At 32.2% G+C, this 26,816-nt stretch overlaps 1 protein-coding gene across 1 annotated transcript in view; it reads right to left on the reverse strand.

Moving 5' to 3' along the window:
- Positions 1 to 352: 352 nt before the first annotated feature.
- Positions 353 to 26,816, reverse strand: part of LOC124372308 (putative neural-cadherin 2) — a gene marked incomplete at its 3' end in the record, with an annotated part of 30,981 nt that continues 4,517 nt past the window's right edge. Inside the window, exons 4-16 of the mRNA XM_046830687.1 lie at positions 26,593 to 26,742; positions 25,668 to 25,973; positions 22,575 to 22,848; positions 21,877 to 22,085; positions 20,570 to 20,887; positions 16,599 to 16,823; positions 15,613 to 15,797; positions 10,439 to 10,644; positions 9,861 to 9,997; positions 8,242 to 8,502; positions 3,469 to 3,562; positions 1,453 to 1,650; positions 353 to 526 (exon numbers count right to left, since the gene is read on the reverse strand). Coding sequence (XP_046686643.1) covers positions 353 to 526; positions 1,453 to 1,650; positions 3,469 to 3,562; positions 8,242 to 8,502; positions 9,861 to 9,997; positions 10,439 to 10,644; positions 15,613 to 15,797; positions 16,599 to 16,823; positions 20,570 to 20,887; positions 21,877 to 22,085; positions 22,575 to 22,848; positions 25,668 to 25,973; positions 26,593 to 26,742 — 2,737 coding nt within the window. The remainder of the gene's footprint in view (positions 527 to 1,452; positions 1,651 to 3,468; positions 3,563 to 8,241; positions 8,503 to 9,860; positions 9,998 to 10,438; positions 10,645 to 15,612; positions 15,798 to 16,598; positions 16,824 to 20,569; positions 20,888 to 21,876; positions 22,086 to 22,574; positions 22,849 to 25,667; positions 25,974 to 26,592; positions 26,743 to 26,816) is intronic.

A 26,816-nucleotide genomic window follows, 5' to 3' on the forward strand; every position in this document is an offset into this window, starting at 1 on the left:
GAAATGGGGGCAAATCAATATAAACGCGTGAAAATGATACTGTAATTATTTTAATGATTCAATAAAAAAACTGGTTTTTAGTAGTGCAGGAACTAAAAAATATTGAGTCTTATAATTGCGTTATATTTAATTTTTAATTAAAAAAAAAACGGTCTCCTCAATATTTTTGTTTTAAGTTTCCCCCAATTGTATTAAACTAGTATTCATACGTTAGATCTTTACTATACTATAATTAAATAGATCTAATAGAAATAAAACTACAGAAAATTATTATACATTCCAAATTTATTTTTAAAATCGGTGGCTGCAAATAACTTAACGAGCAGATGTGATCATCTCCAGATATCCTGACATAGGAAAGTGTCTGGACATTTCACATCGCACAGACATTTCTGGGAATGGCAGTGTCGCTTGGGAGGCCGCGAGTTACAGAGGCTTGACCCCACTACTGGGTGTCTCCCAATTTGGTTCCTGGTGGAAGGGGGAGCAGACGGCCATTCCAGTCGGATATCGTCTATGACACAACCTGTCATCGAGATGTTGGGCCTTTAAATATCAATGAATTTTTTACAAAACTCTTTGTACTTTGAAAAGCATCTAACGTTTTATAAATCCTGTAGTTAAAAGTTTTTTTTTTAAAAAATCAAGCTACTTATCATTAAAAAGAAAACAAAATCTGAATATTTATGTTAGATTTTAGGTTAATAGAGTAACAGATTTTAAAAAAAATACCTATCAGAGAATCATTTGTATTTACCGATCTTGAAACAAATAACAAGTAGTATGTCCCAAATATATATAGTAAAAATTTAATATAAGGTTTAACATCATGACTTATCCACAGTTAATTTGCCACACTAAAAATATTCTTATAAAACAAGTTTAAAATGAGACTTAGCAAAAAGGGAATAATATATTCTGACGGAACAACAGATAAATGTGTAAGTAAATATTTTAAAAAAATTCTTGTTCTGATATTTCATTAAAACACTTTTTTTGAACGCCTCTTTTAAACCCCACGTTTTAAAATGAAACTAAGCAAAATTATAAATGATTGGTTTATGTATGAGTTTTTAAAAGAATAAATGTTTGTAACTATAAACTATGGTAAAAAAATAATATAATCATACAAGAAATAATTTAATAAATGTGAAATACCTTAAATCTAGATTGCCTTATACGGTAAATAAATTGTTATGCAATATATAAAAAATACAGAAACTAAAACCCCAAATTCTCAAAATATTGCAAAATGGTTTGGATCAGTCATAATAGTTTCTAATACATAAACAAACAAACGATACTAAATCATGTGATAAAAATTACATTATAAACATAACTCGAAATTTGTTTATCAGGCGTTTCATGATGCTGTTCATAAATAACGCTTAAATACCAAATAGAAAGGTTTAATGAATAGTATTTTTACATCGTTTGATAAACCGGCCTTACCTTGGTTGAATCCAGTCAGGGAACAGAGTTTAAAAACTTGGCGCCTAGCTGGTTCCTTTGGGTCCCCCAAGCGTACACCCCCTCCTGTTTGTCGAACTGTGAAGAGTTGATGTCCCCGGAAACGGCAGTCTCGTTGTACTTCCGTCCTTCCCCTTCCATCTAGCTGGAGCATCAGTGTAGATCCGTGGGCGACTGAACCTAGTAGAAAAATTACAAATTTTTTTTGAAATTCACAATATAACTTAGTAGTACTTTTTTCGTCGTTATGAGATTCAACTAGCCTTTGTTCCATTAATAAAGTAAAAGAAAATCAAGTATATTAAGCTGCACAGATATTTCAAACTTTTAACCTCTTTAAAAACTGCATGCCACGCTCCATCACTGACATTTTAACATGATCCAAAGCTGATCACATCCCTTCCTCTCTTGGTCCTTAAACCGTGTTGTAGATTCATCCTCACCTGGATTGTTTTGTCAATTATCTAAACACAATACATACCCCAAGATAAATTTACAATAATATATAAGTACTAATTATGAAACTTTCAATAATTTTTTGATTTTGTAGATATTTTTCCGTAATAAGCACGATGTTTTTATGACATTATAAGCAGTACTTGTATTTATAACCTATACCTGAAACTGAGATAATTGTCGGAAGAGGAGAGCATTCCGTGATATTTTTACCTGAGAAAAACTGCAGTACAGTGATTTGTAACTTTGTATGAAGAGGTGAAGCATAGACATCATTTAAAAAAAGTCGTCACCAACCGAAAAATAATAAATGATAGGGTGATAATCCCAAAGCAACTCCCAGTTTTACAGACGATAGACCGTAACGTAGTAACTCTTCATGTCAAACATGAACAATTATCTAACACGCTGTAATTGGTTAAGTGGTGTCAATTACTGTACCAGTAAACTATATCACTATTGACAACGCCTGTCTGCTGGGAGTGAGCGTTGGAGTCCAAAAGAAAGGATCAAGAGCTGAGGTTTAAAAACCACAACACGTGGCTGTTCAGATTACTTCTCAACTCACTGTGGAACAAGCTGTTGGTTAATTAGTACTCCACAGGGTTTATCCAGTTGGTTCTTAGACTTTAAAGTCCCTGTTTTCCTCATTATTTTAACTACTGACCCTGCACTAATTTATAATAAACAGCTAATTCTCGACTAATTATCATTTCTAGTATATAAGCAAAAAAATTTTCCTAGTTAACCAAATATTTGTTCCATTGAAAGCAGTAATTTTACGTGCTCTTGAATTATATTTACACCTGTTCTCTTTAATATTTTACATGTTTTATTTAAGATATTGTAAAAGTGTCTAGATATTTAAATATACATACAAAGTATACACTATAACCCTGCTTATCCGCGTGAATGGGACCGAAACTACCTCGGTTACGAAAAAACCTCGGATAATCCAGAGACATATAATTAATAATATATAATCCATAATATAATAATCCATTTGCTCCTAAAGTACTTATGAAATATATTTATTACTTCATATGGAATAACATATTATGTGATATGTAATACTTACAAGTAAATTTAACACGTCCAGGAAATAGAAATTTACTAGTTCAATCGATCTAGGAGTAAAACGAAACGTACGTGGTAGCCTGAATTATTAATCAACAACAAGGAATAGGAATATGTGTGGATTGCTCTTTTAACCTAAAAATTTTCTTAGATTAATTATTAATGAAAATATCAGAGGTAATAAAAAAACATAAAACTAGACAGACACTAACCTCTAGAATTATATACTTCGCGATGGTGTTTGATCCACCAGACGAAATAGTTCTCCAGTCTCTTCTCGCGTGCGGGAACGCAGCTGGAGGGTGGTTTGAGAACCGACGGGGCTCAAAGTTTAAGAGCAAACTTCACGAAGCTGTCCCTGAAGAAATGTTTGAAGGCAAGTAGGCGAGGAGCATGAAGGTTCCCGAATAGCCAGGGCGAACATCCTACACCGATGGCCGGAAACATAAGAGAAGCTTCGCATACGCGCACAAGGTGAGCATGTCCCGCATCGGGCTTGAGTGAGAGGACATCCGGCTGGAGCCTTTTGAACAAGAGCGGGTGCAGCCAAGTCCACTATCTGCAACAAGTTATTAGCTGATATAATAATAATAACAGTTTCCATTGATTTCTTTTTAAATACCCAATTTTCAGATAGATATTACTACAACGGCCAGAGAAACAACTATAAATAGTAACATTAAATTTTCGTTTGACAGGAATAAACATTTAGGAGAAAATGTCCTTAAGATTTTATTATTTTTTATTTTATCAATAATGCTGGCGTATTTCAACTAAATACACATTTGCATTAAATTATTGGAATATAACATTACATTTTATTTCTAAATACATAACATTTTGAATGATAATGTTTACCTTGCTTTACATTAGGTTTGTAGGTTTTAAATGTTGTGAATTTTAAAATAGTTTAAAGATAATCTTATATTAAATGTGTCTAAGGAGACAGTATAATATATACCTAACTTTCATTAGATCATGGTTAGCTCTTCACTTTTTCACTATAATTGTGTTATCGAGTTGGTGGGTTGGTGGTAGTGGTTGGTTGGTGGCATTTATATAAAATTAACTTTTCTCTGGGAAAACTTATTATAGAATTCATAATTTCTTGAAATATTATATTTGAATGACAGTATTAAATGTTTATATAATGGGATAGGTAAGCTAAGAAATTAAATTCTAGTCTTCACCCATCCTCTCTAACTTAAACACTGAAATAACACTAAATCAATTCCGAAAACTTGGTGTAGGCGAAAAATTATTTATCACTAACGTTTATTTATTTTATTGAAATTTGGAACAAAATTTTATTGTCTTTTAAAAGGTATGTTTTATTTTCAACACAGGCTATTAGTGTTTATTCCGTGAGTTCCATAAAAACCAAGCCCACGGAGAAATTAGGAAAAACTATTTCCCCATGGAACTCCGCAATTTATTTGTATTCTTTGTTTTACTATAAGATTCATTTATTTTATTTCCAACGTGTTACGAATTCCAATACTTTGCAACTGTTGTAACGTATACAAAGACACACTACGGAATTCCGTTGGTTTGTTTTAAAACAGTTTTTCGACAAAATCAGGATCGACAAGTATGCTTATTATATGTTATATAAAACTACTTTCATCACTTTGTAACAAGAGCACTAACGTTACAATCCTATTAGCTTGAAAAGACTTAATCTTCTAGAGAGGGCAACATATAGCGTCAATTCGCCTAATGAGAGCATCATCCGTTATATGGCAAATCTGAAATATAGATATGGGAATACAACCCTTATAAATTGTAGCCTGCACAGTTTTATTTATGCAAATGCCATTATTTGATCATCAGTTATATTGTTATATATTATCAGTAAGATATCAAAAGTTGTTCAATTATCGAGAGTTTTTGCAGCTGTGAAAAATACGGCAAACATAACTACTAATATTATCTAAGACTTAACATATGTTTCAAATTTTGTGTTCTGCATAAAGACGATATGATTTGTGTCTAAAATTGCAGTACGCGTAAAATATGTACACTAATACTTTATACGTTCTAAATTAAGGTGTGGCTTATTTCACACCTATCCTTATATAAATTAAGTTTAACGTTAATATATAGGATTGCACTTACTACTGGTCGGATATGCATAGCTACTAGCACACGCACGTATAATTTTCTCCCCATTCTCCGGTTGGACGGAGATCACCATATGTTTTGCACAAAATACTGCCAGGACCACCCAGGGGCTGTATTAGAGTCCCCTGTGGCCCCACCTGGCATTCTACTGCAGGCATTCCCTTTCTAAGTTCCGTAATGTTTACACGCCCCGGACTCCCTGGAGGTTTGTGTTTTTGTCCGTCTTGCTCCCACCACTGCACACGTTTACAACGTTTCATGACACGAACCCATTTTTTATTTACGTATGTGCCTAAAAACCATCGCTTTAACATTCCATTGAGAAGATGATTTGTCTGAGTGAATTCCTCATTTCAATACAATTAAGCAAATTTAGAAAACCAATAAGGGTTTTTGTTGAGGGAGAGGCAGGAAAAAATGCAATTACGCACGCAGGTGGCCAGCCTGTAGTGTGGGACTCCCCTAAAAACGGGTTTACCCACTAAAAAACCTCCTCTACTCTTTTAAATTCTAACCTGGGATTGTTTATCACATTACTTCAGGCTAGGCCTAAATTTGGCTTAAGCCCATGGGGCTCGCTCCTTATCCAGCCGCTCGGTCAAGGGATCTGGGCCACTTCGCGGTCCAGATCGGGTTTATTTTCCAGGAGAATGCCCCGGACGAACTGTGACAAACAATCCCAGTTCCCCTCATCCTCCATTAGGGGTTAGGCAAGGATCTTTAACTTCTGTAAATAGTTACTGTTACTGACACAACTTTCACTTTGTTGCTTCTAGTTAACAAAACTATATCAATATTTTTAATATTTTTTAATACTCCCGTATACAAGGATAAATTGTGAGTTCTCAAACGTGTTGTTTTTCACACAGTATACTTTCAACTATTCATTAAACATGTTTGTTTAAATCTGGCCCTGTTAAACATGTTTGTTTAAAAACAATGACTGTAAAATTCCAAAGGTACAATTTATCCACATTATGGTACTTATAAGCATAATCGATTTAGTAATTACTTACATTTACTATACCACTTTATATATCAAATTATGTAATGCTACCATATGATGTAAATTATGTATACGCATTCCGTAAAAAAAGGAAGAAACAAAATCAAAAGGTGCAAAAATATCATTAACACTATCTTTCTCAACACAAACAAATTTTTTAAGTTTATAGTGTTATGCGTAGCGTATTAAATACAAAAGCCTATAAGTACGGTAGCCACACGAAACACCGGAGTGTTGGGAGGGGAGTCAATGTGACCGGCCATGTGATATTCAGCCTTATTACCATCGGTCTGTGGCTTCGCCAAAACTCCGCCAACCAATATAATCCAGTTATATAGTACACAAACGATGTATAAATACGATTGTAATCTTTTGTAATACGTTTTTGTGATTACTCCGTGCTTGATGTATGATTAACTGTGTTAAAGCATTAATATTGTTTATATTTCATGTAATGGGACTACATGAATAATAAGTTAGTACAAGGAGTGAAGTATATTTGATCGAAAAGTTAAAGACCAGTTTAAATTACTTTTTTTTGCCTTACAATACATACAATTTAATATACCTATTTACTATTTAATGCATAGAGTATATAATATATATATATATATATATATATAATATATATATATATATATATATATATATTATATATAATGGCTTAAATGTTGCACCCATAAAAGCTGCACCACAGCTTCCTAAAATCAGTTTCTTGATATATATTCTAGATTTGCAATTAAATATTATAAACGAATAGTAATTATATTGATTTAATCAACGAGCATATAGGAAAAGCTCAGATAGAAATATCCAGGGTTATTTCTATTTGGGGGACATTAGAAAGCCATTCCAGTAATAATAATTTCTTCCAAATTTATTATAAGATACTAATGATATTCTCCTATGCAAAATGTTACCTGTAAGGTTTTAAAGTACACTAGGGATAACCTGTTGTTGCCATAAATTTAAATTCTGAATATAAGATTAAAAGACTGAAAAACCCGGATTTTGATACGAAAAAGTACAAAAAAACATCGCATACGGAGATGAAGGGTAGATTCTGTATACAAAAAATCCAATATCTGAAAACGTTTCTTTTATTTACAAAAACTTAAAAACGGTATTTTCAAGGACTAGGTTGTAAGGATCGAAGAATATATTAGATCTCCAGGGGCTAAATTATATCTGAAGTTGGCGGTTACGTATTTTGTACCAAAAAAACGTAAGCCTTTTTCATGAAAAAAGGATGAAAAATGATTTTAAGGGAATAATTCCCTTTCAATAACCGTCCTAGATCCACAGGCTTTCATATATCACAAGATTATAAAAGCACCCACTTTCAAGAAAGTGTTCATTAATGAAATTATCTAGAAGCCATTAGTATATGGGTATAACCTAATGCTAGGAATTGCAAAAGGGCAGATTATTTATTTGACCTAGGATTTACTTGACCTCAAAGAGGGAAACCCCAGATTGTGAAATGGATGAAGATATAGTATGAAATATTTATGAATAGTTTTTCGTTTGAAATATGTGTCATCATAATTAAACCTACAGCAATAACTTGTTAATATATACACAATGTATTCATGTCATAACAATTATAGGAACTGAAATATTATTGCACAAAATATAGGACCAAGTCTGTTAGAGAGGTAGCTAATGGAGTGAAATAATACTTGTTTCTTTGGTGTGATGGTAAAACATAGAAGGACATCTGTAGCTTTACATCATGTTACAGCTCATCGATGTATTATACAAGAAAACATCCACCAAATACGTTATCGTCTAAAACATATATTGCTGAGCAAAGAGTTACTACGTTACTAAAGTAAACTTAAATAAGTTAAACTGACATAGACGTCATACAACTCCTGAACAAGTATCCGTTTCCATCTTGGAAGTCATTTCAGAATATTTCAAAGAACATAAATATATTCCCCTTCACTTAATACTTACAGAATTAAACAACAAAGGATGATGAGAATAAAAGAACAATCATGTAATCTCACTAAGGAATGCAAGTGGGAAATCTACAAAAAGCTATACAACATTAAATTAAATAACGTACGTGCTTATTAATTATTGTAAATTCAAATACTTACTTGACCATTGTAGAATATATTCTTGATGCATCCATTAAATCCAATCCCTTTAGGCGCCGCGCTCCAACCATACTGTCCGGGGAGGAACGGTTGGATCCGCCAACCTCCGATCTGAAGCGGAGTGTGGACGTTGAGCTGACTGCTAAATGGTGGTAGGGCGGTGACAGCCTGGCACTCCGTAAGATCATCGTCTGTCACCTCCCGGTCCATTGCATCCGTAACGTTGCGGTTTCGACATTGGTCGACAATCAGACGCACCTCCTGTGTAACATATTTAGTGACTGATGCTTAAGTGTATACATATATTTCCTTCATATTTCAAGATAATTAATAACTATTGAGTTTTAAAAAGTGAAAGAATCCAATCCAATTTAAAACGAATAATATACATATATACATATATATATATATATATATATATATATATATATATATATATATATATATATATAAAATATTCTCCTTGCCATCAAAAACTTACGAAATCCAACATAGTATGACTTGCAGTAAATGTTACTAAATCAACACTTTTCCAATATTATTGTTTTATGCTAGTCCTCACGAAATGATACATTTTGTATTACATTTCGTAATTTATTTTTTATTATGTATTATTTACGTTGAATGTTTTATATAAATTTAAAAGTATTATATACAGTGCAGTAAGAATCTGTAAAATACATAAATATTTATTATCTCCTAGTTGAAACACATGTGTTTCTTTTTGTAAAAAATGTATTCCAAGTCAAAGACAAAAACAACAAACGAGCATTTTTCTAGTTAGTTTATAAAATAGCTTATAAGAATTCTGTTCAATTCTTGGCATAGAAAAAAGAAAATAATCCCCATTTACAGCGTATCCGTAAATTTTATATGATAATTGAAGGCTAGTTGCATTTTCAACATATAGAATTAAATTATATGAACGTAATATTATATTGGTTTCCAATACCTGTTGGTAGTCATATAAATTATGTATAAAAATTTCACTAAATCAGGTTATGATGATACATTAATATTATTCAGCATAAAAAAATTTTACAAATATATGTAAACGTTTTATTAAAACCCAGTTATATGTATCCAAACTTTAAAATTTTGTATAATAAGATATATGTTGAATGAAATGCAGTGTTGGAAGAGACTGATATTACCGGTGAACATGTATTTAATGATTGTGTAAGCTTTAAATCGACATCAATGAACCGACAAAGCATGATGTTTGCCCTGCAGAGTTCAATGTGTTTGATTATTTTATTATATTTGTCGGTGTATTAAATTTTTAGAACGTTTTTAATCAAGTAAAAGGATTAGTCTTAGCCAAAGTTATAAAAAGACATAGTAAATGTATAAAAAAAATAAATAACGAATATTATAAAATAATCATTATTTTATAAAGTGCTGACATGTATAGGTGAGTTACTGAAAAATATAAGAAGTTCAATTTATCGTTAATTTTCAGTTGCATGAAATATTTTATTTGAAATGGTTCTTAGAATTTGTTAATATTAACGAATTATTTCTAAACATGTTACAGGAATAGTAATAAAATAATATTAAATAGTAATAGGCTAACTAGTTAATAATAAATAAAAACTAGTTCAAATTAAAATGATTACCTCCGAATCCCACATAACGTCTATGCGGTGCCAGTCGCCATCGTCCAGACGTGATCCCAGTTTTAGCTTGACAGTCCCAGATCCGAGATCAAGCAAAAGTTGTGGCATCCCGTCCACTAGCTCCACTGAGATAAAATCTGGAAACGAGTACCCAAATCATGACTTACGAAATTCACAGTTAAAGAGTAGGGATTACATTTAAATAAATTTACAAAACTTTGAATACTAAAACAATGACAATGAAAAACATTGAAACTAACTATCTAACTATTCTTTTGGCTTAAACGCTATTCTAAGTAATAGTAAAACGAAATTAAAACCACAGTCAGTTCAAAACAATCTCCACGCACAGAGTAGCTTTGGTGGGAAGAGCTGGTTTAATATGATTTTTTTAATGCAACTCCTTTTAAAATTCCGCTATAAATATATTTCATTGAAGATAGCTACAATATGATGTGTTGAGAATAAAAAGTTTAAACACTAGATTCTTACTGACGTTGGTCAAATTTTAAACGTAAAATTAAGTCTACATATGCTTTTAAGAGAGCCTGAATAATGCAAATTCTAGGCATACGTACCAGTAACAAAAAAGCTGTTAGGGTTTGGAGGGCCCAAAGGCCCATTGTAGAGTAGCTGACCATGCGCTGCTGTTGTAAGAAACTCTAGGTTGAGATGTGACGACAAGCAAGCCTGTAGAGAAGGGTACCAAGCCCATCCATCACCCTGAAACCCTCTGGTCATCTGCTGGCACCGTGGACCATCGTGATACTCGGGGCAAGAACACCTACAGGTAGGTAGTCAAGATGGTTATTTGTCAGTTAAAGCCTACTTAATTAGAATTAAAAGTTATAACTAAATAATAAATTATGTATTCGTCAGACTTTTAAAGGTTTTGAAAAAAAAAACTAGTTTTATACATAATGGAACACAATATACAAACATATCTGTTGAATTTTAAGGTATTTTCTCACTCCTGTGCATTTGGGTGGATTTACCTCCGCTTGGCCGTATAGCTTACAACTGAAAAAGTTACAGGTTTTAATTTAATTGATGGTTTCAGCAATATTCAACATATGTAAAAGGAAATTGTGGCTGAGAATATAAGAAAGACAATCAGTTTAAGGGCTCAGTCTGAAAAAATATGCAATTTTGATCGAAAAATTAATGAACGGTACAAGGAGTGCCGCTTCTGAAAGTGAGATGTAACTATTATTCATACAACTATTTGGATAAGTACCCTACCACAGGTGAAACGGGAGCAGTCTACAGCTTTCACGTACTTACCTAAAATTAGCCAAAGAACACAACTTTTACATTGATTACTCACTGGGACAGCATTGCTGGAGGAGAGGACCACGTGACTAAAAATAATACGTTTTGGAAGTGGATTACTTTGCTTAATAAAACACAGAATCGATGAAGACATCATTCTTTTTAAGTATTGGGCATTTTCTTGACTTAATTTCCAAAAAGAAGATATTCGATTTAAATACAATTTAATAAAATAACTGTATTTATTAATATTTAGAATTAATCTAGAGCTGTACGTTTGATGTTAAAATCGCCTTTTAATTCCTCACAAATCCTAATATTAAGAGTAATTCTTTTTTGAACAGAACAGACTGGCCAGAATCCTGTTGACCATCTCTCACAATCGCTAAAAATATAAATTACTAAATCTTTTTGTGGGCTATAGATGTGTTTTGCACATGAGAAATATATTTGTTTTACGTCACGCTACATCACGCTTGTTTGCTCATAAGCTGCTAGGGGCGGGATTATCGAGGCCATTTTAATGTCAGGGCGTTTCTCCTTTAGTCAGGGGCTATCCAGACGTGCTAGAGAGAAGTTAATATTACTCATTTTTGAAGAGAACTTTTGGCGGTCTATAGAAGTATGTTTTGCACTGGGAAAAACTTTCGTTATACGTCATTCATGTTTATGTTTCCTACATCTTTTAAAGTAGAATGACAACTTGACCGAATCGTAAAAAAATCGATGCATAAACATCTAATCTGAAATAACAAAAGTTGACGTTCATGAAAAATCTGTTACGAGACATTAAAAGGGAAATATAATACACAATAACATAGAATATTATGTATAATAAGGGAAATAATGAAACTCTTCCCTAAGCCAGTAGAGTTTTAGAATGATTTGTTTTCTAACTGTTCGATAAGTTTTTCTCGTGTTATCACGGACGTAAATGTCGTCAGAAATATTTTATCATCTGGACCTATCACTGCGTCTGCAGAAACTTTCTTTTTATATAGATGTTTTTCAGGTTGCGTTACTTGAGCTCAAATTTAAAAGCTGTAAAAATTTACAAAATAAATTCATATTCTGCTATGAGTACCTATGTTGACTTTAACAACCCAAAAAAGTTTCAAACGCCAAATAATTATAGCAAAGAGACAAAAATATATAGTCAAATACTGATTTGAATAAATGCACGAACTAATCATTTATATAATAACGAAACCAACGCACAATTGATTAACTTATTGCGTTATTAAACGCAATTATTAACCTCATGGTACTCTTTATTAAATTTCAGCACGGCTAATATTAATTCATTTTCCACTTCACTACTAGTTTCAAAAAATATTTGTCCGTTAAATTCGCTTTAATTTCATGTATATAGTTTTTCTATTTTAAACAATATATATATATATATATATATATATATATATATATATATATATTTAATTTCAATAAACATTGAATCGCAAAAAGTACTTGCTCCGCCGGGAGTCGAACCCGGATCTCTCACTTGCCGGGTGAATGTGCTACCATTACACCACAGAGCGCTTACTTTTTCCGATTCTATTATTTTGTATTTGGCCGTATCTGTCACATATGCGTTTAAAATAAGCAAACTAACATATGATCGGAAGACCAAATACCTGTCAAACGACTTTTATTTACATTAAATTGTATAAATGGCAATAGCCTTATTTAATTTCAATAAAAATTGAATCGCACAATATACAATAAATATTATATATATATAAACGTGTCTATAGGAAGGTTAATTTCTATAAACCAATTACAACTATTTTTGTTTTAGTATATGAGCGATCAATTGGGTTGTAAACTAATAACCCTTTATTTTAACAAGTTCAAGTTCCAATGGAATTCAATGATTAAACTCAGTTTAAATTAATTGAAATTTTTAATTAAAAGTCAACACCCAAAAATAGATCAACGCCAAGCTATCTTTTTTACATTTAATTTATTCTCACTATTTATTATTTATAAGCCATCAATGTTCACATGTCCAGCTTAAAAATTAACAATGAATCAAATCATTCAATAATTGTGTCCTTCAAGTTCTCAGTGCTAATATTTTCAACACAGTCAAAATAAAAATCTTCATTAAAATTTCAAAATAAAATAATCTTCTTCAAATATAAAATGAAACAAATAATAAAATAAGACTTCTGCTCAAAATAAAAATTAAACAAATTAAGGTAATATTAATAATTAATATATAACAAAGACAGTGTCCAATCAGTTAAAATCAAGGTTGTATCAATTACAAAGTACTTATTTCCTGTAAATTTCCAATTTACAAGATTATTGAACTATCCAGAATGATCTGCTTGGCTTTGAATATTAAATTTAGGAACTTGTAAAAATATATATAGAATCTCAGAACATAAAATAAATTTTCTTTATCAGTTGGCTATTCCTGGTTTAACTAACTTGAACAGGAAAATATCATCATGCAAGTTTCTATTTAAATGTTAAATTCTAACTTTTCACAGTACACGGGTAGCACATTCACCCGGCAAGTGAGAGATCCGGGTTCGACTCCCGGCGGAGCAAGTACTTTTTGTGATTCAATGTTTATTGAAACTAAACAAGGCTATTGCCATTTATACAATTTAATGTAAATAAATAAATAAATATATATATATATATATATATATATATATATATATATATATATATATATATAAGGGTTGTGACTAAGCTGAAGACGTTATATAGATGTGTAAAAATACTGCCAATGTCTTCTAAGTTGGAAATTGTCCACTAAGAACTTGGTCTTACTGTTTAGTATGGTCCTCCATCTTTCGCTCGTTATTTTCCTTGGAAAATTGTATGATTTTCACTAGATTGCAAAAGAGAGTGTTAAGATTTGACTACAATTCCAACAGATTGTATGATATTAGTAAATTTAGAAAAAGTTCTAATCAGGGATGAATTTACATATGGGCTAAGGACCAAGGCGTCAGAATTCTGAAGGCGGCAAATTTTGGGATAAAAGAAAAAAAGCAATCATTCCAAAAGTTAAAGATATGTGAAAAAATTACTTGTAATACATTTGTGAACATAACAATTTGTAAATTAGAATTGTTTAAACAATCATTCGCTTAAACATTTATTATCATTTTAATTTATTATCATCATTTAATATTTATTATTATTATTATTTATTACCATTTATTATGATCGTTTATTATCATTCGTCTCCATTTATTTCGTAGTCGTAACAAAAAAATTATGAAATAAGGTATGTTCCATGACGCGACAGTATTCGCCCGCAAGAAGTCAGCTGATTGCTCTAGGTCTCTGGGACTTGAAGGTATCGTTTGAAGTTGCCGCATCCGCCGGCGCCATCATGACTGATTGCCGTCCCATACCCCACTGATCCGCGCCATGCGCCTCCGCTGTTCCGAAATCAGTAAGTTCAGTTTGAATTGGGGTTTAGCTCAGATTTTGTAGGTATTGTTTTCTTAATCACTTTTAACTGCAGATGAGATAGTTAAGTCAAAGCGTTTTGTACACAATAATTTTATATTTATCGATGATTGAATGTATTTATCCCTTTTCACTCGGTATTAATTTACACAATTATTGTATTTGCATCGTATTTATTTGAGTTTGTTTACTAGCGTGGAGTAGCTGCCTCGCTGCCGCCGACATTGCGTCGACCCAACGCGGTACTAATGGTTGGTGGTGAAGGGGAGGGTGGCTAATTGTGTATAGCACTGGGCGGCAAATCTTCAAATCCGCTTCTGGTTCTAATGTTTTATTGATTAAAAATTGGTGCAACTTTCAAGTGCTCAACTTATCTACAAAGTCCTTCAGACTGGCAAGCCTAAATATCTTAGGGCATTAGCTTATTTTTAGACATGAAAAACTCGCTGTACTCGCTAGGATGGCATAGTTAATTTGCCAAGGGTCAATCTAGAAATCTAGAAAAATCTAGATTTAGATACTTTTGACAGGAGATATAAACTGCTTTGCCACCTGCTTTGGAGAGCCTTAACTACCGTTCGTTTGGAACTCATTTAAAAATATTTTTATATAATTTTATTTAGTTTTACAATGATGATTATTTATCTGTTTGGTATGAAATTTGTTTTTTAAATCAGTATGTAATTTTGAAGAACGCTTGCTGAATAAAGCCATTATGTATTTATTTTTGAATAACTCGGTCATTTATGTAAGGAATTGTGAAATTCGTTTTATTTTGCTTTGTAATTACATATTTCTTAAATTTATTAAATTAATTAAATTTTTATATCTTATTAATATTCGATTTTTTTCTCTAAGCGTATTTATTATTAAAAGAATGATAATTTAAATTATATTTTATACAACTTTCATTATTTTTAACACAATAATCCACATGCTTGAGCCTTACCTCGGCCCTTGCCTCGTATCGTAGCACGTGCCGCGCCGTTTAGACAAGAGTGCGAACTGCAGCTCTCCGGGACACTGAAGTCCCTGGCGTCACAAACACACTCCGGCCGTCTCCTCAACCCTCGGACCCGCCAGGACGGTGGTGTTACCGTTCACTATGTGCAGAGCTGGCAGGATATTCCTCCTTGTTCTACATCCACTGTCTCCTTCACACCGCTCCTCGTCTTGACATTGCTCCTCTCCGATAGAAAATATGTTCGCAGAAAGTGCGCTTTCTATCTGTAATGATAATTTACACGTTTTAACGGGAGGATTTATTTATTATTAAAACAATCCAATAAAAAACGTCTACGTGAATAACACTGCCTTACATAAATGTCGCATTTGAAAACCAAAATTTTATAAAATTGTACATAATAATTCAAACATGTTCCTTTATAACATAAAAATATATAAACCAAATTTTTATTTTGAAACTAGAGATTCAAGAAGACGTAGCCTATTAATGGGTGGTAAAAATTTTAGAAAATGATTTCACGTATTGTTTGTGGTGTGTCATTTATACTAAATCATGAAATAAATAAAGTATGTTTTCAATAAAAGTACAAGTATAAACTAGTGCGTGTTATTAGTAATAAGGAATTTATTTATGACAAATTTCATGAAATGAAATATTTCTTTATTTGAGGCAAAAATTAGGGCCTCATGGCCCTTTCTTACATTTATTCTTACATGATGATTGATTTTTTCATGATGATTTCTGAATTTATTTTTATACAGAGTGTTCTTAGAATCTGCTAATGTAATACAGATTATATAAGAACGACATGCTGCATTATTGTAGGTGAGAACTTATCCTTCAATGTAAACTAAACACATCAATTATTTGTTACGAAATTACTTAAAATTAATAAGATAATTAAGTATGAAATTATTTACTGTGATTTCTACAAATGTATTAAAAGATATCGTACACTCTTCTCAACTCATAAACATCCAAACTATTAAAAAGTGCATGATATTTTATATTTGTTAAATATACGAGTTTGAGATATGTGAATTTAAATTTAAACGACTCACTGTGTTTCTGTTCAACAACATTTCCCCGAGTAGTCTGACAGGCTTAAAGTATTCTGAGTGCTCCTTGACACAGAAGCGGACTCCGGTGTATAGCTTGCCGCCTCTACTACTGTCCCCAGGGCTGGGCTGTACACTGAACACTAACACGTTATCTGTATCTGTCTCTAGTAACTGTCCGACTACCTCTCTGAATGTTTGCAGCCTGCTTACGGTGGAATTTCCTTTCTGAAAATCAATAACAGGATTTAAATATTTTCATTTTTGTATCATTAAACAGTTATTTAATAAAAAAAATATATTTCTAAACAGTTTTCAAATAAATGTTTTCTGGTAAAATATTTTTGAAGTAAACACATATTTTGGAATGATATATTTTGATTCTCGAGTCACACATGAACTAGTTAATATACAAAAATAAATATTGACTATTACACGTTGCCTTTATGTATAAAACAAAACTATGGTGTCTTTTAAATAACAGGAATCTTACAACTAATGTGGATCTAAAGAACGATTTTATGAAATGTAAAAAGTTATTTATATAATATTAGTTTTAACTCAGTACATTTATATTATATTTTATTTTAATATTCCGTAAATTTACTAAAACTATTATCCTCGTAAATAAGCACTGGAAACCTAAAAAAATACCCTCAAAACCAAAAGGTTGAGATTCTAATAATGAATTAAAAGTTTCTTTAAAATTCAATCATATAACCCAGGAATACTATTTTTTTTGAATACTATACACATTATAAACTTATTATTATCTATTTCACTTAGGTTATTAGGCTTTAAAATATGATAGAACTATATCTTTTCATATTGTAAATTTAATTTTAATTTTAAATATTAACAACTAACACTTTTCACTTTTGAATGCTAAACATTGTTTACTAAGTTATTAGACTTTTTAGAAAAAAATAAATTAACAAATAATATGTCCAATAATTACATTAAAAATTTAAACGTGTGTATAGGCTATTTTTACAAAAAAGGTAGAAAATTGTGAACCGAATTTGAACGCGTCGATAAAATTTTTTAAAATAAACGTTTAAATACATTTCATTTTATACATTTGTGTTTATTATTTTCTCTCATTAAATTGTTAACAAAGGCTAGAATTGCCTAGTTTCCTAGTTGAACGTATTTTATAGTTTTAAGTAACTGCGGGTTTTCAGTTAAATTATTTGTTAATCATCAGCAGTTAAATGGATTCAGAACTTGACCGCGTTTATCCTTCTGTGACGCAATTATTTTAAAGAATAAACGTTTATGTGCATTTTTTTATTATTGGAAATAATAATTATAGTTTATTTAAAATGGTAGTTTTGTTGATTTACATGTAAGAAAATAGTCTACTAGTTTTGGTTGGTTATGTAAATAATAGTTTTGTAAAAATATTGGATATATTATTGAAAAAATGCTTTTTGAGATAGTTAAATTATTCTTATACTCCTAAAACTGTTACCTTAAATTTCGCAAGATGTTTTTAAAAACAAAAGTCCGTAAAGTACTTTGTAAAAGCACTAATGATGTAATATAATGGTCCCCTGCGATATTTTTTAAATTAAAATAGGCATAAAATGAGTCACATATTTATCAGTGTTCATGGTGAGACGATCAAAGGTTAGACTTATTCTTATATAAGGTTTGGCGTATATCGGATAGTTTCGGTTTAAAAATAAATTATACGTGATTTCCGACGGCACATCTGAGTTTGCCTTGTTACCCTGATCAATATGTATCAAAATCCTATATTAACCACTCATATGTGTAATTGAAAATTTTAGACATTCAAAACATTTACAACATTAAAGCAACAAAACATTAACTATTAAATCTGTTATAAGTTTTTTGTCAAATTTATTATTGGGTCCAATCCTATATAAAGAGGCGAGGTGTTATACGTAAAAACATAAAAGGATTATCTAGAAACTGTGAACATGTAAGAGTTTAAAAGCCCTTAAAGGCTGAGATTGGTTTATCATGTTCCATATAATACACTAGCTTTATTCGTAAATCCTATTATCCTTTACCTCCAGTGACACCTTTAACGACTGTGAATGAAATAATCTTCATAAAGCTACAGAAGGATCGTTTAAATATATGGAATATACTATCCTGTATTTTTGAATAAGATAGATTTAATATATCTATGTAATCATGTGAGTTTCAATATTACGAATATTAAAATTACGATATCTATTAATTCGTTCTCTACAAAGCATAACTATACAATAAATCAAGAACTTTTGCAATCAAAATTATAATTTATGTGAAGAGGTTTATTAAATTTATTTAAATACATGCATATGCAATGTTGCAATGGCTGATAAATCTGAATAGGCAACATCGTGAAGATTAAAATATATTAAGATAAAAGCATATTTAGATACTCAAATCCAATACGCAAAGCACATTCATCAGCTATTTTCAACACTTTCTGAAACTAAGAAACATAAGAATTACAAAAACAAACAAAATATCATTTTGACGTGACAACGTCTTAAAATTAGTTTGCGGCTCGGAGTCACTCATGAAAAAGTGTAACGCCCGGTAACGTTACGATACCCGTTCCAGTGGGTCCGCCGCACGGGATCCGCACGGGATAAAGCAGATAACTGTGGGTCCGCCGCACGGGATAAAGCAGATAACTATGTTTATTCGTGAAAATGTGGAGTGCTTAGATTCGTCATTTACAACAACTACACAACAATAAAGGTAAATAATTGTACACTGATATTTCATTATCGTAAACTATGATTGATTGATTAATTGTTAGATTGACACAAAAGTTGAGCAACTGAGTTTATAGGTTATGTCATACTATTGACAAATGTTGATAGTGTTAAGTAAATTATTAGTTTAAATCAAATCAATCGTAATTCAGTCGATTGAGAAGAAACAGCGCGTATTGCTAGTCAAACATTTAAAATAACAAATTATAACCTCTAACCTGTCATAACAGTGCGACCAAACAAACGAACTAAACCGACCAATCACCACGCGCGGAGTTTGTGTTTTAGCAAGAATTTCAAATTCCAATTTTAGTAAATGTTTTATTCAACTATACCATTTACACAATAACAAATTTTAATTAATTTCAAATTATGTACAATGTTTTAGTAAACAAAATATATTTCTATAGTTAAAATTTGTGCAATTCTTATTTTCATTCAATTCCTTGTTCCTATTGTGCAATTTAATAATATTCATATCAATAAATATTCTACCGAGAAAAAGACGTTGTCACGTAAAATCTTCGCCCGTAAAACCGACTTTACAGGCAACCATCCATTTTTTTTTGACTAACAATAAAAACTTAAGGCCGAATGCATCTGCTTGTTATCCCTCCTCGCAATCATTGCATCACATTAATGTTTGTTTTATATGACGTGTATAGAGCAATTAGAATGATTTTCGTACAGTCTCTCACCTAATATGTTGTGTGCAGTACGTGTTATTTATCCTTATTTCTGGAGTGACGTAGTTGGATTAGTCTTGACGTGATATACATGCATAAGTAATTTAACAGGGACAGCTAAATGATCATACATTTATTATATATATTTTTTGACATTTTTATTTCACCTTAAGCATTTAGTTTTTATTGACAACTAAAGAAGAGGATTAATTTCAAACCATAATTCATAAAGCTCTCTTCTTGTTACATAAAACGATGGCACATATTAGTCCGTTTAATACTTCGTTACAACATCGTTCAACATTACTTTATCCCTTTGAAGACACTCGCAATTGCTTCGATTAAGCTTGATGCTATAACATAGGAGATTAACACAGTATTTGAATAATAAAATGATAGTACTATTCTACCCATTAGGTTTTTTTTTTAATAAGGAACTTCTACTATTTACATTAAGTATTGTACGTAAACATTGTTGTTCAAATATTTATGTACATTACAGTTATTATATTTATGTATTACAAATAATAATGTATCGCCTCACCACAATGAAATCCCGGTCCGTGACTCCCTGGAAGGTGACGACCTCTGAATGGTACCAGTCTGCCATTGTAATCTGTCTCACCATGACAGTGACTGAGGAAACGACTGTGTCCAAGGAGTGTCTGGAGTCCCGCACCCTGACCCTCAGCCGGTAATCCCCCTCCGCTGTATCACCGGATATCCTGAGGGTCCCAGTCTCCTGGTCCAAGTGGAACTGTGGAGACGGGCTCGACTCCCAGTAGAAACTCTTGTCTGGCAGGTCCCAATCATCCTTATCCTCTACGTACACTCGGCCCACTTCCATGTCTTCTATGCTTCCCTTGAATTCAGTTTATTTAGAAAATAATTATTAGAAAAGTGTATTATTTAGTTGTTAATAAACGTAAACCACCATAAGCTTATTTAATTTAATGGAAATACTAATAATTTCTCTTATATCATAATATCACTAAACTACTTTGTCGATTTCACTGAAATATATGCAAACATGTAAAATGTTTGAACTAAATGCTACGAACAGATCTAACCTAAACAAAACGATAAATGTTGATATACTCGGAGGCCGCTAATTCGGCTGAAACCTAAATCAAGCGCAGCTTTACTAGAGTCCCAGACTGTAGGTTTCTCAGCTGGCCAAGCCACAACAGTGAATGGCTGAGGTCTGTGAGAATATTCGGCGTTTTTGTAACCACGCACTTTTTATTAACTCAGATAAAATTGCCATTATTTTATCTTTGGATCTTTAACTGTGATTTAAGTTAAATGATCTATTAATAATAAACTTTTTAAGATTCAATGTTGAAACGTTGGTATTAGTCTTTTATATTTTTTATTTGGATGAAATTTAAGTTACAGGTCGATTTGTTTTAAAGTGGTTTTAGTGTTAGTTTTTTCATAGTAAAACTCAAGTAGGTCTTTAGTACTAACAGAAATCAAACTCATTCCAATAGTTTGAGCTCCGTCTCCACTAATTGCACTAAAATATTTAAACTAAATTATAACATACGCTATAGCAACTACAGCTATAGCGATATTCACATAAAACCTTATTTATGAGCGACTTTCTGTGGGCTGCAAGTAGTAGCCTTACAAACTGAAATGTAAATCAGTGAGGGCCTCAAGTTGTAGCCAACCTAGCTGAGGGCCAGAACGTGGTCTTAAATCGGTGACCTGATGAAGAGAACAGCCATAGTGATCCGGAGATCTGAGAGGGCAATCATATAAGCTTAATTCCGATGGCAAAGGTCTAATGCTCAATAGTATGCAATAATATAATTGATATATAATAATGTATAATGGCCTACTCACTTTTAACTTATATACAAGAATGTCCGTAGTCCCAGCAGCCATTCTGTTGTCATTCACATCACCGATGACGACAGTGAGAGTAGATGTGCCTATCATTAACGGATCTCCGGAGTCCTGTATGGTGATGGGTAAATGGTACTCTTTGTGGCGTTCACGATCAAAACTGACAAGAGATGACACAATTGCCACGCCATGGCCATTGTCTCCTCCTGAAATTTGTAAATACTAATACATAGCTTATAATAATTGAAAATCATAATTTTGCAAATACTTTTGTGTAATGATTTTATAAAGGTATATTAGGATGCACATGGTCCTCTATTATTAGAAAAGTATCTTAAATAAAACTTCTGTGGTGGAATAGACGATAAGTAGAGTTAAGAATCGTAAAATGTATCTAAGAATGCCTTTAACTGATAATTATGTGTTAAGGCCTTTAGCAAACTAACTTTTAAAGCTAATCAAAGTAATATTTTGTTACCAAATTATTTAAAAAATGTACTTATAAAATATGTAATAACCTTTAAGAACCTAGGTTTAGAATATAAATCTACAGCTATTACAAGTTAATGATATAGAGCTATTTTTCATGGTATAAAAATTGTGTAGCGGCTAATTGACACAATTTATGTAAATGGTTTATTTCATGCACTATATGTAATATTAATTCACTGATCAAAGCCAATTTTATGACTAACTCGGATTAGTATCGACAGAGAAGAGCCGGTTCAGGGAATGGTTAGCGGCAGGGTCCAAGTGAAATGTATAGGGAGGTCCGTTCCCTTTGGCATGGTCATCCATATCTTGAGCGAATAACTCCAGCAGTGTGCGAGGCGCTGTGTTCTCCAGGAGGATGGGACGATATTCTACGAGCAGACGAGGAGCATTGTCATTTACGTCCAAAACGTTCACGGTAAGAGTGGCTGTCGTCGTCCGCGGTGGGTCTCCATCATCCGAAGCCGTGAGAAGAATCTGAAAAATTATATTTTTTATAAATCTATACCTGTTGAATTTAAAAATAGCGGTGTAAATAAATTTATAAAATATTCGATTATCGGTTGTACTGATTTTCATGATTTTCAGACAGAGGCATAACACTAGAATGTAACGTTGATATTATATATTGGGATTATTTGTTGCCTCTTAATCATTTTTTATGTATATATCATAAAACCAAAATGGTGAATTCATATAAATTTTTGACCTTCCAGAATGATATTTTACATTTTGTATGATAATAGCAGTAACATTATTTACAGACACAATAACTAACGTATTATAAAATATTTAAATATAAATTGTATTCCACAAAAAATATTTGAGCATTTAAAAATGTGTTTTATAAAATTAAACCTTCGTATTATGTAATACGGAATATGTAAAATTTAAATCGAAAATTTTTTAAAGTTGTACAGCGCAAAGTCAGTATATCATTCAATTTAACATTGATTGCACGAAAATAAAAATAATTGATTAACTAGCCTGGAGGTTCGGTTCCAAAAGCTATATTGCCAAAATATATCACTCCATTATTAGTAAGAATGACCAATCATAAATTTAACGTTTTTTTTTGTAAGAATTATGAGAAACCATTATATGTTCATATGATCCAACACAATCAAAATGAACAACAAAATTGTTTCAGCCGTTTAGTTCTAAATTCCTTCAAAAGTACTATTTTTTAATTTAAGAAATATTGAAATTGCATACCAATAATTTAAAAATCAAGGTAACCAGACGGGTATAACCGTTATAAGATAATTCTCCTTCCCTGTTTTTTCTTAATTTTAGTTCTGTATATCATTTACTAATATTCCACAAATAACTGGCTAGAAAGCTTTTGCTTATAGTATAGTAAAAGATGTGCTCCTTCTATATAACTATATACTGCATCTATAAATATTTATCGAACACTACGTATACATATTGAACATCACACAAAGCTTTGAGAGAGCTGTTGTGGAATTAAAGTTCCGATAAGGTACCGGTCTGTTGTACAGTTTAAGCCCGTCACAGTAACATGTATGACAGACAAGGGAAAGCCTCCATAAGCTCACAAGAGCAGAAGGCTTACCGATGCAGAAGCTGATTACACGTTGACCTTTGGAGTTTAGTTTCTCATCAACCACAAGCGACCAATATCTTTACGTAAAAATGACCGTTCATATATTTCAGAAACTTAAGTTCCTAACATGACAGCTTAAATTGTGTGCTGCTATAATCAAAGTTAAGTAGTTATTCCTGAAATAACTATAAACATTTAACTGCTTCTGTAGTCTGACCCGGTTGGTTTACTATACATTTGTTAACAAAGAAATATATTTTTGTAGAACAGTCACCCAATCGAGACTAATAGTATGAATAAAACAATTCCAATTAAAATAATGCATTGGCAATATTATTTATAATTTGTCATAACCTTATTAATCAGACATTATTAGATTTTTCTTTCTTAAATTTCACACCTCAGCAATAGGCAAACTTATCTGTTCAGCGTATGTTGAATTTAATCATTTTTGTTGGTATTACAATTGCTTATTACATGTAATACTAGCCAGATTTATATAGCCGCCTTATTATTTTCCTTCATTGTGTTTTATTGTTTTGTATTACTGTTTTAAATATTGGCGACCATGCTACGTTATTTTAAATTTGTGACGCCATAAGTCAACTGACTGCATTTAGGGGTGACTAATAAAGACAGCTAGTCTGTGTCAAAGATTGAAGTCTCGCACCCGCAATTCTCTCAAGTTCCACTTCAAACAATTATGACTTACGATGCGAAAATCTTCAAAAGATGTAGATACTTAGAGACTATTTTGGCGCGTTTATCATTAATGTGACGAAAATGGAGCAGTTATCTCTTAGGACATGACCATACGAATGAATTATACGTCCAAGGATTGAGGGGAATCAGTGTTCATAAAAATAATGCTAAAAAAACTCCACGAATCAGCATGAGCTGACTGTTATATTCTGTTGTAATAATAAACTTAGGAAATTAAATCTAATATTCATTGACGGACGTCCAATACAATGTGTATCGTTCGTAAACGTTTTTGATTATCCCCTGGAACTCTAGTTTAACCATTGTCACAAATTTAGGCAGTATCCCACCTGATAAGGGCAGTATCTTTAGACTGTCTTAACAGAGTAGCTTCTTAATTTACTGAAATATATAAACAAAACTGCTCCCGCCTACTTAATAGTGTATAACTCATTGCCTGAAAGTTATCTTATATCTAGAGTCTTCACTACCCTGCATATGAATCACGAACTAGACCACCCTACTATGTACGATGGAGCTGTCAAGCCAATGCTTGTTTTTTTAACTCGTTCGAGGTAAAGATACCTCTAGTCTTAAAGTACTGCAGTGCGAAATTACTGCAAATAAACCTCTACTTTCTGAATATTTTTTGAATAAACTTTTTCACAGGTAGATAAAAAGCTTGAACGCTCTCGGCTCACGCCTACGTGATGAGTTTCAAACTTGAAACCTAAAAACTCTCTCTCTCTCTTCTTATAAAGAATCATGCAGTTCCGGAAAATTTAATACCCTCTCATTTATGATGCTAATCCTCACTTAATTCCTCATGATATCAAAGATTCCCATTCTGACCCTAAACCGCTTTTCAGCCACCGTGTGTTTACCATTTCTGTCGTCAGGAAATGTACCCCTAGCGAACGTCACAGTGTAGTTATAACCATTGTTTGTCATACCTGCGTTACACATTATCTCTCACTGTAGCTATAATAGTAAGATATTTTAGTAGAAACAACACCATGTCTACCTTATGAATAGCACTTCTCTCCCTGTCAAGCGGCCTCTGCACGGTGATTCTGCCGTCCTCACTGACATGGAAGTGTCGCCTCCTATCACTCTCGCGATGAATACTGTACATCACTCTCCCCTGCCCTCCTTGGTCCGGGTCTCTAGCAAGGAAGGTATCCACCAGGGTGCCCACCTCCACGTCCTCTTGAAGCGACACAGTCGAGCTCGTCTTGTCGAAACGTGGACTGTTATCGTTAATGTCACGGAGCCTCACAACCACCCAGGAGCTCGCCACGTGGTTCTTATCTTCCGTGCTGTTCGGTCCCTAGACCAGTTAATGTTTCTCAATGAACTTCATATTAGTCATATATGAGCCATAAAGTGTATAATGTTTATTAATATGCTATGGGTAACGGATAAGTTGTCGAGTTATGAGCAATAAATTAGATTTTCAATGTTGCTATAGTGTTATAATACAACAAACTTTATTGTATGTATAAAAATAAATTTCGTAAAAATAAACACATTTTACGGGTCGAAAAATAATAGTAAATATAGAATATGCTTATATAACAATTTACTACTAAGTTGATTTACTTATATTATACGTTTTTAAATTTGGCATACAGTACGTTTTACTTAAATGGACGTAAGTATAATATTGTTATCAATAATAAACATACTTTTTAAATAAAAAATTAGCAATATAATATGTTATACTAAAAGCCTAAATTTTCAATATACATGACTTTACTGACAAGTGCGTAGGTAACTTTTAACGTCATTATACTCCATTAAAACCACAAATAAAGTAAAATAAAGTTTTTAATATTGATTTAAACAAATTACTAGGTAATGTTTTAACTAATAATTCAGACATTATCAAAACCTTACAGTACAAACATTGATGTGGAAACACGATGAAAGTCAGAGAGGCAATTCACCTGGTCATTCACCTGTATTTTGAACCGGAAGCCCGAACTCTGCAACGGGTCCTCGTAATCCAGGGGGTTGGTAACCCTGAGAGAACCTGTACCATCAGGATTGCGCACCATCATGAACTTGTCTGTGCCCAGTCCACTGCCTTCAACCACCTGAGGTCATCTAACATTAGCGGTACGAACGTATGTTTTATTTTCATAAGTGTTTTCAATACACTATATACAAA

This window comes from Homalodisca vitripennis, unplaced genomic scaffold, assembly GCF_021130785.1.
Source record: "Homalodisca vitripennis isolate AUS2020 unplaced genomic scaffold, UT_GWSS_2.1 ScUCBcl_2878;HRSCAF=8015, whole genome shotgun sequence".
NCBI classification, from domain to species: domain Eukaryota; kingdom Metazoa; phylum Arthropoda; class Insecta; order Hemiptera; family Cicadellidae; genus Homalodisca; species Homalodisca vitripennis.